We start from the raw sequence: 12,462 nt of genomic DNA, 5'->3' as shown, positions 1-12,462 counted from the left end.
ACTAGTTGGTTAGGGGTGATGGAAAGAAGCAAGCTGTCCCCAGAGGAGGAAGCTGACCACATATCATAGACGAGGGTCCTGAAACTGGAATTGGAAGAGGCTAGGAAGGAATTCATGACCAGTCTTTCTTTTCATATATATATGTTGATTTCGAGAGGAAGGGAGAGGGAGAGAGAGATAGAAACATCAATGATGAGAGAGAATCATTGATTAGCTGCCTCTTGCACAGCCTCCACTGGGGATTGAGTCTGAAACCCATGTATGTGCCCTGACTGGGAATCAAACTGTGACCTCCTGGTTCATAGGTCGGCGTGCAACCACCAAGCTACGCTGGCCGGGCATGACTGGTCTTTCGATACTACACCATAAAAAACGCGTTTACTTCATTTACAGGAAACTGTGAGCAGCTAACTTTTACTGAGCATAGGCTGGAGGGTGGAGTACAGATGGAAAGAAAATGTAGTCTTATCCACTGATCCTGATTCAAACAAGCTATAAAAAGAAAAACGAATAAAAACACATTTATGGCATGAGACTATTGGAAATGCAAAACATTGATATGAATTAATTTGAGGTGTGATAATGATATTAATGTTAATGAAATATTCAATGTCTTTTAGAATTACATACTAAAATACTTAAATAGGAAATATGATGAAAAGGATTTGTTTCAAAATAATGTAGGAGGTGGGGGAGGTGGGCTGAATAATAGGAACATAGAGGTTCACTAAACTATTTCCTCTACTTTTGTATGCTTGAAATTCTCTATAATCAAAAGTTTAAAAAAATCTGAGTTAAAGATTTATAAAAAGCTAATCATATAATAGTGGATATATGTCATTACGCATATTTCAAAATCCATGGCATATACGACACCCAAGTGAGCCCTCGCGTACACTATAGACTTTGGGTGATGATGACGTGTCAGTGCAGGTTCACTATTGCAACAAACTGCAGAGGACAGGGGTTAGGTATGGCCTTTCTGCTCAGTTTTGCTGTGGATGGAAAACAGCAGTCTATTATGTTGTACACCTGTAACTACAATAATATTGTATGTCAACTGTAGATGAAAAAATTTTAAATACAGTCTATTAAAAAACCAGTTAACTATCTAACTCAAGTGCTGATCCCATTCCTTTTATTTTTTTTAAAGTATATTTCCTTATTGATTTCAGAGAGGAAGGGAGAAGGATAGAGGATAGAAACATCAATGATGAGAGAGAATCATTCATCGGCTGCCTCCTACATGCCCCCTATTGGGGATCGAGCCTGCAACCCGGCATGTGCCCTTGGCTGGAATCGAACCCGGGACCCTTCAGTCTGCAGGCCCGACGCTCTATCCACTGGGCTAAACTGGCTAGGGCTGATCCCATTCTTCATGTAACACGGTGGGTGCAGGGGCTGCAGCTGCTCCACTCAGGACACTAGTTACCCCAGCCCCGTGGTCGGCAAACTGTGGCTCGCGAGCCACATGCGGCTCTTTGGCCCCTTGAGTGTGGCTCTTCCTAAGCCTTAGGAGTACCCTAATTAAGTTAATAACAATGTACCTGCCTATATAGTTTAAGTTTAAAAAATTTGGCTCTCAAAAGAAATTTCAATCATTGTACTGTTGATATTTGGCTCTGTTGACTAATGAGTTTGCCAACCACTGCCCCAGCCCGTCGGACATGTCACAGAACTTTACCACTGGGAGTTCTTCCAACTTCCAATGTCTTGTTTCGTCATCTGAGAGATCAGGAAAATAACACCTGCCCTCCTTTCCTCCTTGGGTTGAGGTGAAGATAAAACAAAGCCACGTGGGCCCTAGCTGTCTGGCTCAGTGGCTAGAGCATCGGCCTGCAGACTGAAGGGTCCCAGGTTTGATTCTGGTCAAGGACACATGCCTGGGTTGCGGGCTTGATCCCCAATAGGGGGTGTGCAGGAGGCAGCCAATTGATGAGTCTCATCATTGATGTTTCTGTCTCTCTCTCCTTCTCCCTTCCTCTCTGAAATCGATAAAAATATATTAAAAAAATAAATAAATAAAGCCACGTGGAAGGGTGCGGAACCACGCAGCAACACAGGCTTGAGTGTCTAGCGCTCGGTCGGGACAGCAGATAGCTGGCCGCTGGGCCAGGTTACCACAGGCATGCGGGGATTTGGGGCCCCTGGAGTTTGCCTCAGGCACTTTTCAAATTCTCCAAGGTCTTTGTTTCTTCCTCATTTCACATTTTTTTTGGGGGGGGGGGGAGTAGGGGACCTTTGTTATTTTCAAAGGCTCACACAAAGCCTAGGTCTAGGTTCCTCCCACACTGGCAAGTTTATCCTCAGCTTAGAAAAACGCTTCTCTAGATTTCAATAACCAGGAAAATATCAGCAAGAGAAAAAGCTCCTCCTTTGTAGGTGACTTGGCTTTTCGCGTTGCTACCTTTAAGATGTGCTTTCTCTTTGGTGTGCTGCGGTTCCACTATGATAGACCTGCGTATGCGTGTCCCTCCTCCTGTGGGACTCACTGGACTGCTTGAAATGGTAGGTTAAGGTCTTTCTCATTCTGGAAAAGTTTCAGCTATTGCCCTTTAAGTATTTTCTCTGCAACCACTTTCTGGTCTCCCCTTTCAATAAATGACAAGTAGACAAAAAAACTAAGTAAAAACATAGATTTAAAAATATGATTAATAACGACTGAGTGAACAAATACAAAGGGCTGCACCCAACAACTGAAGAATTCCCTTCAAAAAGGCACAGGACTTTAGAAATTGGCCATTTTGTGACCCATGAGGCAAGCTGTCCACATCGTCTCACACTTTCCCTCTTCCTTCTGCAGCAAGGAGGGCTGAGTCTGGTCCACCCAGCTCCCGGACCTTTGCAGATTTGTGCATGGCACCTGCAGTTCTTTTTCTTCTTTATTAATCCCCACTCAAGGGTACATTTTTATTAATTTTAGAGAAAGAGGAAGGGAGAGAGAGAGAGAAACATTGATTAGTCGCCTCCCCTAACTGCCCTGACCACGGATCTAACCTGCAAGCTAGGTATGTGCCCCAACCCTTTGGTGCACAGGACAACACTCCCAGCAACTGAGCCACCGGCCAGGGCGGCACCTGCAGTTCACAGATCCCATCCACTTCTCCCACTAAGCTGCAGCCCAGCTGTTCTTATGCACTGAAGTAGGGGAGGAGAGAGAGTGTTTGGGGCTGGTCCTGGGATACCAAGGGGTACTGCAGCACACCTCGCAGACCTCGTTGTCGAACTTCAGGCTGGTCTTGAAGACCAGCTCTGTCTACACATCTTAGCTCTGGAGCCGTGAGAAGTTCTAACTGGGTGGGCTGGGCAGTCAATATGGCAGAGCCCTAACCAGTTTGGCTCAGTGGGTAGCGTGTCAGTCTGCGGACTGAAGGGTCCTAGGTTCGATTCCGGTCAAGGGCATGTACCTTGGTTGTGGGCACATCCCCAGTAGGGAGTGTGCAGGAGGCAGCTGATCAATGTTTCTAAATCCCTCTCCTTCTCCTTCTCCCTTCCGCTCTGTAAAAATCAATAATATATAGCAGGGAGTTGGACTCCTAAGCCCAGGGCCACAACCCTCTGGTTTTCACACTCAGACCCCCAGGTGTGTTGTCAACAGGTGAGAGGTGTGGACCTGCAAGCTGCTGGTCCACACTTTCCAGCCAGGAAAGAAAACAAAGTCACTGCACTGAGCATGACAGAGATGAGCCACTCCACCTGATGGGATAAGGAGGGAGCCAGGCAGGTGCTCTGTTGCCATTCACACAAAGACAGCTGACTACGACATCTTCTGGCATCAGAAAAAAAGACGGTCTGACCAATAAATCAATTAAAATCTGTCTTACCAACGGCCCAATAATCACTTCCCTCAGCGAATTCATCAAGACGAAAGCCTAGCGTGGCTCTCTGCAGAAGGGCTCACCTTTCAACGAGGCCTTATCAAACTCAGTGTTTAAGGCTTGGACTTTAAATGGCCAGATTTTAGGTGTCAACTCACGAAGGGCTCTTATTCTTATTGTTTTAGAAGTAGACGGTAAGCAGGCTTAAACTTGACCACTGGCAAGGCCCGTTCCCGCCGATCCTGGGAGAGCGGATGGGGTTCCCAGGCGTGCCCACCCCTGCAGGTGAGTGTGAATTTCCTCTATGGCGGTCTCAAATGTTCTCCCTGTGGGTGTGAATTTATCCTTGTGTTTTTTTGAAACTGAGGATGAAAATTCTAATTTTGCCACTTGCTGAACTTGGGCTAGCTGCCAGCCTCTGGAAACTCAATTTCCTTGATGTAAAATGAGATTATAACCTTTACCTCTGAAGTTAAAACAATACTCTAAATGTGAAAATGCTCGGTGAAAGGGGACGTTTTGTACTAATGGGAGTTGCAGGCCAGGCTCCTTGGGGCCTGAGCTTTTAGGTGGCAGGACAGAGGACACCACGGAAAGGCCCCTGCCGCCGAGCGCTGGCAGTTTGGTTACTTAGTCTCCCAAAAGGTGTGTTGTCATCAGGAGGTTTGAGAGAGAGCGTGGAGGGTTCGCCTCTTTTGGAGTGGCCCTGGAGATGGGCGGGGGGGGGGGGGGGCGGGTGGCCACAGGAAAGGAGTGACTGGGAGGGCGTCCCGTACCAGGTTGATGTCATTCACTTCTATGTGCTGGAGGAGGACGCTGGCCACATGCTCTGTGTCCCACTGCACGCCCGGGTCATCTGGGAAATCCCTGGAAGGAAGAAGCACAACTTGAGCAGCATTTCTAGCCAGGTGCAACCCTCTCCCTAAGCTCTGCGGGTGGGCGCCTGTCTTGTGACAGGAATTGTCGGGGGGCTGCTGTAACATCCAGATTTCTCTTGAAAGAGGTAAACGCTAGAAACAGCACACAACTAGAAATCGATGGACAACCCCACAGAACACGCTGGGGGCTTTGGGCTCGTTGCTGAGGGGAAGAAACAGACATCGATGAGACAACGCCTCGTCTACAACTTGGAGAGACAGATGGTCAGTAAGAGCCAACCTGGCACGGAGTGACATGTGTCTTTATAAGAGTAACAGTAATAGTGTTTTAAATGAAAGAGTTCAAAGGCGTGTCACTTCATTCCACCTCGCGGACATTCTTTTAAGAGACATTAAGTAGCTTGCTTGAAAGGTTGTTAAAGTGGGGTCTGAACCAGGTTTTCTGATGCAAAACCAAGATGCTCTATCACTAGGGCACCAGCAACATGCCACCCGCAATGAGGCACCGCATGGCCTGCCTCGGCCAGCGGTCTCTGCAGCTGGCTCTGCACCGGGTCTGTGTCTGCATTGTCCATACCACGGACCTGTGTCCTCCTGTCCTGTTCTGGTGCATGGATCTATGGCATCACCTGACACAGGCCAAGGCCTCAACTTGAACCCCTTCTTTTTTTTTTTTTTTAAAAAAATATATTTTATTGATTTTTTACAGAGAAGAAGGGAGAGAGATAGAGAGTTAGAAACATCAATGAGAGAAATCGATCAGCTGCCTCCTGCACGCCCCCTACGGGGGATGTGCCCGCAACCAAGGTACATGCCCTTGACCGGAATCGGACCTGGGACCCTTCAGTCCGCAGGCTGACGCTCTATCCACTGAGCCAAACCGGTTCGGCTGAACCCCTTCTTGAAGAAATTATAAAGAGATATCCATCTCTCTTTGGCTCAGGCCCTGTGGCAACACCCATGGCGTGACCCAGGGGACCAGGCTCTCACTGCTCCCCGCCTGGCAGGCTGCTCTAATCTCTCTGTGGACAAAAGCCACTCACTGACCCTCCTAGGACTTTGGTCAAGGGAGAGTCCCTGAAGGTTTTTCAGCATGAAAGTGGCATGAGCCTCAGCACTCATGGCTAATAATATGGCTATTTATATTAAAATATATATATGTATTATAGTTATTTCTACCGCTTCACTGCTACCTCTACCAAAGCCCTCAGTGCCTTCTGTGGAGGGCAGGAAGCTTTAGGCCTTTCAAAGCAGCATCCACATGGCTCTCATACTGCGCCTGTAGAAAGCAGGACAGGCAGCTCAACTGGTGGGGACAGACAGGGAGATAACAGAGACAGTACAAGCCTAGCCCTACTCCCTGGAAATAGAGGTAACTACGGTATGTAGAACATGAGCTGCTGAGCTCTGGCTGCTGGAGGAAAAAAGAGACAGGAATCAGGGGAAAATACCTTGGTGTGAAAACAGCTGCATGCACACTCCTGGTGGGGAGGCCCACGAAATGTATGGCATCGTTCTGGAAACCAATAGTAGTCGTGTGGATGGAGCAGCAGGCTAAGGAAAAGGGTGGGCAGTGGAGGCTAAGCCTACTAATCCCTGGTTCTGAAAGATGAGTCCTTGAGTGGGCGAGCCACCGCGGCCTGCATTATCTGGAGACTCCGGCCTGCTGATCCAGGGCACGTCACTCAGAGCAGGGCCATAGGACAGGTGCAACTCCAGGCCGCTCCCTCAGGGCCCCTGCCCTCTCGCCGGGGAGAGGAAAGCCCATCAGAGGGGCTCTTGGACTGTACGTGTCCCCTCTGTAATCGGACACATCGATATGGCCGCACTGCTCTCACAATCAAGTCCAGACTCCTCTGGTAAGGCACTCAGGATTCTTCCCAATCTGTCTCCTATTTTGATCCACTTCATTTCTCTTTACAGAGCAAGTAAGATGATGCGTGAGAGGAAGCATTTAAAGACTGTCCAGGCGTATATAAATGTCAAAGTAGTGGCTATCACTGAGGCATTAGCCCAATGTCAGCTTCTTAAAAAAAAAAAAAAAAAAGAACCTCCCCTTTCTTTCCTGCTCTGGAGTCCCTTGCAGAGCTCTGTGCCAACTGCCTGGGTCAGTGGTCCAGGAGATGTGCAAGACGATCCGTGGAGGGAAAGCAAGAAATCACTAGAATTTCTGTATCTATATTTTTCTATCTGTTTAAATTTCTATTTTTTAAGCTATTTTATATCATATAACAGAGTTTAATGTGTACACAATTTAAACGAATAAGCCCACAAATATGGAAACGCATACTCAAATTTCATTTCTTTTTTTCAGGGGATTATGATAAAAAATCCAGAGTGGGACAAAAGTAGGTTTACTGTTGTTCTGTGGACAATAATGCAGTAATGAATGAATAATAATACAAGACTAAACTGTGTTTTGTGTACTCATAGCTCTAAATCTACTTTGGCTCTACCCTGTATTTGGAGATCACTGGTCTTATCTACTCACCCTGCATTTTATTTTTTTCTGTATATTTAAAAACTACTTTATTGGTATAATTTACATACTATAAAATCTACCCATTTAAAATGCACAATTTAGCCCGACTGGCATGGCTCAGTGGTTGAGCATCGACCTATGAAACAGAAGGTCCACAAGGTTTGATTCCTGATCAGGGCACATGCCCAGGATTGTGGGCTTGATCCCCAGTGTGGGGCGTGCAGGAGGCAGCCAATCAATGATTCTCTCTCATCACTGATGTTTCTATCTCTCCCTCTCCCTTCCTCTCTGAAATCACTAAAAATGTTTTAAAATAAAAAATGTTTAAAAGTAAATAAAATGCACAATTTAGTGATTTTTTTAGTAAATGTTTTGAACTTCTACATTTTACTAGTGTTTTGCATATATTTGGCGGAGCCAAAGGCTGCTATACCCACCAGAACGAGGGTTGAAACGTACAAGTAAGAGCTTTGGAAGTCAGCAACTTGATAAAACAAATAAGGGGTAAAAACTGTATAAAGTGCAGAGGGCAGCAAGGTATCTCAATGGATCACCTTTCCTCAAGGCAGGAAAACATAAAATTTGACACTGGGAAACTTCAGATAAATGTAAAAAAAGTAACTCCAGCCCTAACCGGTTTGGCTCGGTGGATAGAGTGTTGGCCTGCAGACTGAAAGGTCCCAGGTTCGATTCCGGTCAAGGGCATGTACCTTGGTTGCAGGCACATCCTCAGTAGAAGGTGTGCAGGAGGCAGCTGATCGATGTTCCTCTCTCATCGATGTTTCCAACTCTCTATCCCTCTCCCTTCCTCTCGGTAAAAAATCAATAAAATATATTTTAAAAAAAGAAAGAAAGGAGCTTTCTTAGAAGTGTCCTCATTCAAAAAAAAAAAAAAAAGTAACTCCTTCTAGATCAACTGCCTGACTTGTCCTTGGCCTCAAGTTCAACCCTAATCAACTCAAGGCTTGGGTTCAAATGAAAACTTCTGCAAAGTTGCTTTCTTTTCTGATGGATTAACAATTACGCCTTAGATAAACATGCTGGCAGAATGTAAACAGAAATGTTGCAAGAGACAGCTGGTGAACGACCTCTGACCCATCGTTCTCAGTGCTGTCCCTGGTGCTGGCTGGGGTTGGTGCCTGAGGACTAGGGTTGAAGTAGCCATCTTAGTCCATGAAGTCATATTAGGGAACGAAGGCCATACACAACAGTGACAAAAAAGAATGCAACCCTCACAACAGCCTCAGACAGCACACCTTTTCCTGTTGCAGTTATTGGGGTTTTCTGTCATTTGCCGCATTACCAAATCCTGATTTACATATGACGTAAATTTTTAAAGTCTCCATTTTATTGATTATTTAGGCAGTTTCCAATTTTTAGTAAAGTAAAAGGTTGTAATGAGCATCCTTATACATAACTCTCTGTATGCACCTCTCACTATGTTTTTGGGATAACATGATAAAAATGTACTTTCTGAGTCAAAGGTGAAGTGAACATGTGTAGATCTCCCAAGAATCCTGTTACGGAGAGTGGATGGAAAGTGTGTTAACTGCAAGAAGTGCAGCATTAAGGGAGTGTTTTTATAGGCCAACCTTTCTCCTGGGAGCCACATGTATGTAAACCAAAGCCAGTATGAAAGCAGTAGTCAAGCCTCAGAGCAGTCAAGCTTTAGATTTAAAGCCAGGAATCACCCTCCCTATTTGACCTGAAATGTGAACCCTGCAGCAGACTGGCTTCAACAATAGTCAGGTATTCAGCAGTTAGTTACCGTCCCAGGTTTGTGTAGGCCTACGGCGCTACAGGGAATGGTAATACAGTTACCCAGCCTAGAGACTTTCTTTACTTGTTAGCAACGTTCTTCCTGGTTCTTATTGCAATGTTAATGAGAGAGTATGGCCATCTCCCAGGTGCTGATGTGCCCCGTAGGTTTGCTGAGATGTAAAGCTGAGGCAGAGGGATATACTGGGCTGAAACCCAGGTTTGGCAGGCAAAACCGAGATGACCACTCAGAGGCTCTGAGGACCAGGAAAGCCAGGGAACTGCAGCAGCTGGGTGGTATGGCCCTTACTCCACGTGCTCCCCCCCTTTCAGGAGATTCCAGCCTGTGGAGTGCTCTCAGCTCAGGAATAAGACTAGATCTCTGCAATATCTGGCGAGTGACCTTGTACCCAGACTTCCCAAGTTAGAGACCTGAGTTCTTTTTATTAGGTCTTCACTCGATATCTCAAATCAACCAGGTGATGCGTCCTGATCAGAAGGCAGTAATAGAGAACTGGGAATAAGGCAGAGCTTCCAAGGTCCTTCACAAAGGAAGTGTGAGGACTGCTTAAAACATTAAAAAGGTGGCCATGGCCGGGTAGCTCAGTTGGTTGGAGCATTGTCTCGATGTGCCGAGATTGTGGGTTCGATCCCTGGTCAGAGCATATACAAGAATCAATCAATGGCCGAAACCGGTTTGGCTCAGTGGATAGAGCGTCGGCCTGCGGACTGAGGGGTCCCAGGTTCGATTCCGGTCAAGGGCATGTACCTGGGTTGCGGGCGCGTCCCCAGTGGGGGATGTGCAGGAGGCGGCTGATCGATGTTTCTCTCTCATCAATGTTTCTGACTCTCTATCTCTCTCCCTTCCTCTCTGTAAAAAATCAATAAAATATATTAAAAAAAAAAGAATCAATCAATGAATGCACAAATAAGTGCAATAACAAATCGATGTCTCTCTCTCTCTCTCTCTCTCTCTCTCTCTCTCTCAAATCAGTAAATTAAAAAAAAAATTAAAAACCATGAAAAAGTCTATTAAAGAAATAAGCTAGTCAGAGAAAGACAAGTACATGATCTCACTCATATGTGGAAAATAATGAACAACATAAACTAATGAACAAAAATAGATCCAGAGACATACATAGAAGCATCGAACAGACTGTCAGACCTCTCAAACCTCAGAGGGAAGGGGGGGGGGCGTGTAACAGATCAACCATAAGACTTGTATGCATGCATATAAGCATAACCAATGGACACAGACAGTAGTGGGGTGAGAGCCTGTGCTGGGGGTGGGAGCGGCCAGGGAGAGGTCAATGGGAGAAAAAGGAGACTCATGTAATACCTTAAACAATAAAGAACTTAAATTAAAAATAATAATAAAGAACAAAATAAATTGCATGTAACGGATTAAGGAATCTCAGACGGAAGCCAGGGGTTGAGGTGTGGGTAGGGAGAAATTAACCAAAGGATTTATATGCATAATGCATGAACACAGACAATAGGGTGATGAAGGTCTGAGGGGATTGTGGGGTAGAGGGAGGACAATGGGGGGAAAAGGGGACATCTGGAATACTTTCAACAATAACGAGAAATATCTAAAAGCCTGTTAAAGATTGTTTAAAGAGCCCGGCCGGGCATGGCTCAGTGGTTGAGCGTCAACCTATGAACCAGGAGGTTACAGTTCAATTCCCAGTCAGGGCACATGTCCGGGTTGCGGGCTTGATCCCCAGTGTGGGGTGTGCAGGAGGCAACTGAACAATGAGTCTCATCATTGATGTCTCTCTCTCTCTCTCTCCTCCCTTCCCCTTGTAATCAATAAAAAAATATTTTAAAAAAAGATTATTTAAAGAAACAGGTATTTTATAAAACAAGAAATGTAAGCTGCCAACATATATTCTTCCAATTTTCAGAAAGAATCACAGAAATGCTAAATTAAAGCAGGACATCTGTGTGGAGAAGGGCACAGGGAAAGGCGCTGCTCTAGACTGCTGGTGGGAGTTTAAATTGCTTCAGTGAGAGAGCAGTTTGGTTATATGTGATTATTTGTGCCTTTGATCTTATCTTTCTAGAAATTTACTCTAAGGAAATAAGTAGAGAAGCCTAAAAGTCAAAGTCAGCTCAGACAGAGATGCCAATGTCATGGCCATTAAAGGGAGGAGGTCCGAAGTTCTGCTGTTCTGCCACCAGGGAGAAATTTCTCTAACCTCCTGTGTTGTGGCTTATGAGAAATCCTCAAGATCACAGAGTTTGGGGGCATTTTCAAAGCAAAAATAAAGGAAGTATAGATACACCTAAGGTAAGGAATTTAATGCAACACAAAATAAGAAAATCCACAAGTTACTCAAGTTTAATTTTGGTTTTGACTTCCCAGTCTAAAAGAATGAGACATGTGAAAGTAGAAATGTATTTAGAGGAATTGAATTTTGAAAGCAAAGTAAGTTTGTGAGAGAACTGCTAGAGAAAGGGCTCTGGATGTGTCAGGTTCTGCAGATATCCTCATCTGGGTTTCCCAGAAAGCAGAGCCTATGGTGCATGTGTATTTTATTGGGGTGTGTGACCCCTGGAAGCAGGAGTGACAGAGGGAGAGAGAATCCACACAGGACGCTTTATCAACTTGACCCCTGCATGGGCATTGGCTGCGTGATCTCATGGGACTGTTTGAAGTTGTATGAAAGCATCTCAGAACTGCTCAGCTGTCCAGAGGAGAAAGAGCTATTTATCTTCACAGGGTGTTAACTCTTCAACACTTGGGGGGTGAGCAGGCTTGGGCACCTGAGTCTCTGAGCAATGACAGAGAAAACCTAGAGCAGAAAGGAGGGGGTGCAGAACAGGGCCTTAGGTGAGCAGCTGTCAGGTGGCACCAGCCAGACCCCAGCATACAGCCGGGCTGGGAGGAGGGATCTGAAGGTCCCCCCCACCCGCCCAAGCAGGGTTCTGGAGCCCCTCGGGACTAGGCACACAAGCCTGGGGTTAAGGTTTAGGGATACAAACATGAACACAAACCCTGTTCCCTTCCCTCAAGAAGCTGCAGGCCCAGTAGAGCGAGCTTTGCATGGCGGCTTGGCTGCAGGATGCGAAGGATTTGCAGAGGGAAGGACAGGGCTGGGAAGGAGGGAGAGAGCCAGGCTGGGGTAGCAGCATCTCTTGCTCACGGTGCTGCCCTCAGTCAGTGGGCGCCACAGGAAGCACCTCAGGGAGGGAGACTGCGGCACTGTGTCCGGCTGGAAGGCCTCGGAGCAGGAGGTGGGTGTTTGCCAGCTATCAAACACAACAGAGGAAGCCGACTTCTGCCAATCTTTTGGTCCAATAAGTACAATCCTCACAGGCCCTACCCTGGGGTGTGTTTGGCAAACACAGTGTTAACACTGCTGGGAAGTGCCCCAAACTGAGCCCCGCCCTAGACCTTTATGCTCAGTAAACAAGTCGGACCGCTGGCCGGTGTGGGCTCAGAAACACAACGTTTGCCTTCCTGCTGGCTGAGTCCTCACACGCTGACCTTCTCTACACGCTAATGACTCACCCTGGCTGC

At 46.3% G+C, this 12,462-nt stretch overlaps 1 protein-coding gene across 2 annotated transcripts in view; it reads right to left on the bottom strand.

Annotated features, from left to right (window-relative positions):
• Window positions 1-12,462, bottom strand: part of PIGL (phosphatidylinositol glycan anchor biosynthesis class L) — a 70,742-nt gene that overhangs the window by 9,101 nt on the left and 49,179 nt on the right. For both annotated transcript variants that reach the window (XM_059668533.1, XM_059668534.1), the window contains exon 3: window positions 4,595-4,685. In XM_059668533.1, the coding sequence (XP_059524516.1) occupies window positions 4,595-4,685 (91 nt within the window). The remainder of the gene's footprint in view (window positions 1-4,594; window positions 4,686-12,462) is intronic.

This window comes from Myotis daubentonii, chromosome 16 (genome assembly GCF_963259705.1).
Source record: "Myotis daubentonii chromosome 16, mMyoDau2.1, whole genome shotgun sequence".
NCBI lineage: Eukaryota > Metazoa > Chordata > Mammalia > Chiroptera > Vespertilionidae > Myotis > Myotis daubentonii.
The sequence above is the reverse complement of the archived record's forward strand: the minus strand, read 5'-3'. Positions and strand labels throughout refer to the sequence as shown.